At 29.1% G+C, this 6,045-nt stretch overlaps 1 protein-coding gene across 2 annotated transcripts; it reads left to right on the top strand.

The window, feature by feature from the left end:
- Nucleotides 1–2,623: 2,623 nt before the first annotated feature.
- LOC145008021 (Ubiquitin carboxyl-terminal hydrolase family protein) lies at nt 2,624–4,755 on the top strand. 2 transcript variants are annotated; one of them, XM_078966633.1, is made up of 3 exons: nt 2,624–2,804; nt 3,065–3,133; nt 3,424–4,755. In XM_078966633.1, exon 3 carries the CDS (start codon nt 3,485–3,487, stop codon nt 4,691–4,693), a length of 1,209 nt encoding a protein of 402 aa, XP_078822759.1. In that variant the 5' UTR covers nt 2,624–2,804; nt 3,065–3,133; nt 3,424–3,484; the 3' UTR covers nt 4,694–4,755. The 2 variants fall into 2 exon arrangements, with proteins under 2 accessions (XP_078822759.1, XP_078822758.1); XM_078966632.1 differs by lacking the exon at nt 3,065–3,133.
- The last annotated feature ends 1,290 nt before the right edge of the window (nt 4,756–6,045 follow it).

Raw genomic sequence — 6,045 nt, 5'->3', positions numbered from 1 at the left:
TTTGGGATGTTACAATAAACGTTGATGATGGAGGCTATGTCGATGGTGATGATAATGACAGGTACAATTAGGGCTTCCTTCATCTTTCAGTTTTCATAATCAATTATGCAAACATATTAGGTAGAGCTTGAAATTGTGTTTTCAACAAAGCTTTAATTCTGGTTGATCAAATTTGAGTCTTTGATGATATTTATTCTCGAACGAAGGATTGTTTTGGTGTCAGTTAGGTGAGCTTTAATCTAATTGGTTTACATTGACGATAACATTATGAGATGTTTTTAAAATTTGTCAACAAATTTAAGGGATTTGATTAAATTTTATTTTATTTTAATTTAATTAAAATATACAATTACTAATATGTCATTATATATAGATTGGTCCAGAACTGTTCTCGCGTTCTCAACATTTTAGGTGTTCTCATTTTATCATTTTCATATATATATATATATATATATATATATATATATATATATATATATATATATATATATATATATATATATATATATATATATATATATATATATATATATATACAGTGTTGTAAAACTCGCCAAATTGGTTGATTATTCCTCCGAGTACTCGCAACTCGTCCCCTTACTGAGGCGAGTTACAAAATTCCGAGTACTCTCCGATCAGCCCCTTACCGAACTGAGAAGTGTTGTAAAACTCGGTCAACTCGGTGATTTAATATGTATATTATACTTAATGATTTATTATTTAACACACACACATGTGATTATTACTACATATATATCTTAAATTTTCAGCAATTATTCACGAAGTGAAACCATTATGTGTTTTTTTTTTTTTTAGTTTTTTTTTTGTATATTCACATGTATCTAATTTTGTTATATATTTCAATCAACTTCTGATTTTGACATATATAATTTCCTTAAAAATATTTATACTGAGAAGTGTTGTAAAACTCGGTCAACTCGGTGATTTAATATGTATATTATACTTAATGATTTATTATTTAACACACACACATGTGATTATTACTACATATATATCTTAAATTTTCAGCAATTATTCACGAAGTGAAACCATTATGTGTTTTTTTTTTTAGTTTTTTTTTGTATATTCACATGTATCTAATTTTGTTATATATTTCAATCAACTTCTGATTTTGACATATATAATTTCCTTAAAAATATTTATACATAAATTATCAAATCCGAGTACTCCCCGAGTACTCGCTGCTCGATAGTCGATCTAACATGTACCGAGTAACGAGTTCTACAACCTTGATATATATATATATATATATATATATATATATATATATATATATATATATATATATATATATAGGGTTAGGTTCATGTGAGACGGCCTAATTTTGTGAGATCGTGAGACGCATTTTTTTATTCATTTTATTTTAATTTTTTTTTAAATATTTTTTAAAATATTTTTTAGTTAATTTAAGTTCCGAAAATAATATTTAAAAAAGAATTTTTGGATTTTTCCATTTATTTTGCATTTTAAAATTATTTTTTAGAATATATCAATGTAATATTCTATTAGAATATTTCACGTATTTTAAAAAAAAAAAAATTATTTTTATTTTATTTTTATTTTTTTTAGTTAATTGAAGTTCCGAAAATAATATTTAAAAAAAGAATTTTTAGATTTTTCCATTTATTCTGTATTTTAACATTATTTTTTTAGAATATGTCAGTGTAATATTCTATTAGAATATTTCACTTATTTTTCAAAAAGAATGGATTTTTTTTTACTTAATTCAAGTTCCGAAAATAATATTTAAAAAAAGAAATTTTGGATTTTTCTATTTATTTTGCATTTTAAAATTATTTTTAGATTTGGTTTCACGGTGTCACGAAATTAGAATGGTCTCAAATGAAACTGAACATATATATATATATATATATATATATATATATATATATATATATATATATATATATATATATATACCGTCCAAAACCAAGGGTCACTGTGGTATTCAAAAAACTTTGTATAGGGTCCAAAAAGTTTTCAATTTGCATAGACGTCCAAAATCAAGAATTTACTGTGATTTTGATTCAAAAAACTTGAAAAATACGGTTTTGTTCTTTTTTTTGTATTTTTTATAATCATTCTAATACTTTTGAAAACATACTTATTTTGTAAATATTATTTAAAAAACACGCATTCGGTCATTGGGATAAAAACTTTATATATAAGTTTGACGCTTGGTAAGGTTAGAATTACGTTTAAATTTGAAATTCTCGAATTCACAACAATGGATAAATTAACTGTATTGTGCAATTATACTAAATATAGGTTATACACAATTTAGGAAAATGGAAATTTTCGCTATTAATTTGATGGCTTATTTTACAAGTTATCAATTGTATAGAAAGTGGTCCAAGGTGAGAATATGAGAAATTGAACGATAGGACTAATTTTATCGTATAGGATAGGATTTTAAAATTTTAATGAAGTGGGATGCGTAGACATTTGAGGAAAATGTGGGTCCCTTTATACGAAGTCGAGACTTGAGAGTTAAGACAGTTACGAGAATTTACAAAATAGTCCTTATTTTTCATATAGATCTCAAATGAAACCTCCATCAAACACAATAAAGTCCAAATATTCTCCAACGTATATTAAACAAAATATAATCCAAATTCAGAACGGGTCGGGCGCGGGTAATTCGGTTTTCCGTGATTTTTGACAGGTTACGTCCTCCATCGCTTCTCACGTCGTCAGCTCCTCAAGCGATTCCTCCCCTCGCCGCCGTATGCCATCGCCTCCCATGTGAAGCCAACTGCCACCTTCGCACTCCACAGCTACAGGTTCCATTTTTCTACAATTTTTTCTGCTTTCGTTCTTTTTTTTTTTTTTTTCCTGCTTTCGTTCTTTTTTCCCAAAAATATTGATTTCAAGGTTACCAATGTTGTTAGTGATGATGCATTTATCTTATTTTGATTGTTGGTTTACAGAACTAGTGTTTCTTGTTCATGTTTCTCATTGCTTGCTGTTTGGGTTCATCGATTGATGTTAATAACCATGTTCATCTAGCTTTGCTGATTATGAAGTCTCTTGATTTGTGTAGTCTTATGGCTTGTATTTCTGAGGAACCAAAGTTTAGACGATGAAAAAACCGCCCAAAGCTAACAGAAAGGTTTGAAATCAGATTGCTTAAAAATTAGAATGACCAAAAGATTAGAAATCAGATTGCACGCAAGCTGTTTGATCAAATGCCTGAGAAGGATTACTTTCTTTACATGCATGTTTTCACTAATCAATTACAGTTACAGGATTTAACTTTTAACATATCGATTTTTATGTTGGTAACTTTGGAATCAACAATAGACACATATTTTCTGTTAGTTAAAATCAATTATTTGTTAGTTACAATAAGAAAAATAAGTCAAAAATAACTTTGTAACAATCCTTATGACATTTTTACAGTTGCAAAACTTGATTGATCAAAAGAGGCATTACAACAAAGGTGACTCCAAATCAAACACAAATGGCAACTCATCTTATCAAAAGAATAACTTCAAAACCTTCCCATTCACCCTTTTCCCTTCGCCTCAAAACAACCTCCTCTCAATACGTAGCTTCTAGAATCCGAGATGCCACATTTGAAAAATTCATGGACAAATACAAAAACCTCCTTAAAGTCATCTCAATCCAAGACCTAATCCTTGCAAACCCTAACAACCCACCTTCCGTCTCAGTCGATTTCCTCAACCGCCTCTCTCAAAAACTCCACCTCAACCGTGGTGCCACCGCGTTTTTACGAAAATACCCTCGAATATTCGAAATCTTCTACGACACCACCCTCTCTCAACCCTACTGTAAACTCACCCCTTTAGCAATGCAAATATCAAAAGAAGAACACGAAGCGATTACCAAAACTCGCCCTCTTGTTATCAACCGTTTGATTCGGCTTTTGTCCATGTCATTATCCAAAACGCTTCCACTTCGTGCTATATTCAAGGTGTGGAGGGAACTCGGTCTTCCAGATGATTTTGAAGATTCGATAATATCTCAAAACCCGAATCTTTTTCTTGTTCTTGATGCACATGAACCCAATACACATTTAATTAAACTTATCGATACTAATCATAGTCATGATTTGATGACAGCTGTCGAAAATTGGAGGGTTATGGAGTGTTGTAAAGATAATTGTAGTGTTGATAGAACGGAAATTAGGTTTAGTTTTAAACATAGTTATCCTCCAAGTATGAAATTGAAGAAGAATTTTAGGGCTAAAGTTAAAGAATGGCAAAAGTTGGCTTACATAGGGCCATATGAGGAGGTGAGAGGTGTTAAGAAGAGGAGTAAGAGTGGAGTTATGGAGGTTGAGAAACGAGCGGTTGGAATAGTTCATGAGTTTTTGAGTTTGACTGTGGAGAAGACAGTGGAAGTGGAGAAGATAAGTCATTTTAGGAAGTGGTTTGGGATTGATTTGAATGTGAGGGATTTGTTCTTGGATCATCCGGGAATGTTTTATTTGTCAACTAAAGGGAAGAGACATACGGTTTTTTTAAGAGAAGGGTATGAGAGAGGGGGTTTGATTGATCCAAATCCTGTGTATTGTGTAAGGAGGAAGCTTCTTGATCTTGTGGTGTTGGGTAGACGTGGTTTGAATTCGGGTGATTATAAATTGAGTGAAAGTGAGAGTGAGAGTGAAGAGGATGATGATAATGTACAAGAGATGGAGAATGATTGATGTAATGTACTAATGTATCTATGCTTAGTTTCTTATTAAAGTATCATCTATAGTCTTCATAATATTATATCTTTAAAATGGTAGAAGTCACAATTTGTTGAAGTTTGTAAATTTTGATATATTCCACATAAACAACAAAGTATTCTTTGCAATATGCAAAACAATGGTAAATAGATGCAAATTTAAGAACCATATGAAAATACAATAGTGCATGTACAACTTTATTAGTCATCAACACAAATAAAATCGTTCAAATTAAGAAATAGACAGATAAAGAATGTAGAGTCTTCATTAACGAGGATATGATTAATCATCTCCGTTGTTAAGATTTTCAATAACTAGTTTAATTGAATCTGATTTTTTAATTTTTTTTTGTTAAAAACATTTCATCGAACGTTGTTATATCAAATTAATTAGAAGCAATCCCAAACTATGAGATGTAAGTAGGTTTTACCTGTTGCAACAAGGAAGATGAAATTGTAGTTTGATTTTACCTCGAAATTGGAGTTCGGTTTTGCTTCATTGAACCGACAACAACCAACTCGAACAGAGGTGCAGCCATACAACAAGATAACGACAAAAATAAGTGTAGAAGGAATTAAGGAAGAACAAATCGATGTAATCGAACAACAAAAAAGAGATGGAATTCAATGGAACAACGACTACAAACAATCAGAATAAAAAAAAAAAAAAAAAAAAAAAAAAAAAAAGTAGCAGGAAGAAGAAATCAATACAACAAAAGACATTCGATGAAAAACGGAAGAGAGGAAGGAAAACACGAGGAGTGTACATTTTTCCAGCGAAAATGTAGTTGTTTTATGGTTCTAGTTCTAAACCTAAAATTGTTTATATATTAAATTAAAAAAATAAATAAAATGAATAGATAAAAACACGATTTGTTTAGAAAACTAACTATGGATTTTGGGTTTTTATATATTTTTTTTATCATTATAATTTTAGTTATTATTATTATTTTTATTTTCTTACAACTAAAAACCAAACCGTCAAGTATATTTGAGGTTATTGTATATTATTTTTACACACTCACTCAAGTATATACGTATGTAACTAAAAACCACACCAATGATTTTTTTTAAAATGGTATTTTCGTATGTGATTCGGTTCGAGTTTTGTGTATATATAGGGAATGATTATATGAAAAACAAAAAAACCTTAAAAAACCCTACAAATCATAAAAATGCATAAAAAAATATACTAACCGATCACAAATCTTTTTTTTTTTTTTAATTTTTTTAATTTTTTATATTCTTATAAACCGCAACTTTTTTTTTATAAATTCGCTGAAAAAAAAAATTAAAAATTTTTTTTTTTATTTTTTGGTTTTTTTTTCA

This window comes from Lactuca saligna, chromosome 8 (genome assembly GCF_052625555.1).
Source record: "Lactuca saligna cultivar CGN05327 chromosome 8, ASM5262555v1, whole genome shotgun sequence".
Lineage (NCBI taxonomy): Eukaryota > Viridiplantae > Streptophyta > Magnoliopsida > Asterales > Asteraceae > Lactuca > Lactuca saligna.
Note: the sequence above shows the minus strand (reverse complement) of the source record. Positions and strands in the feature narration are given on the sequence as shown.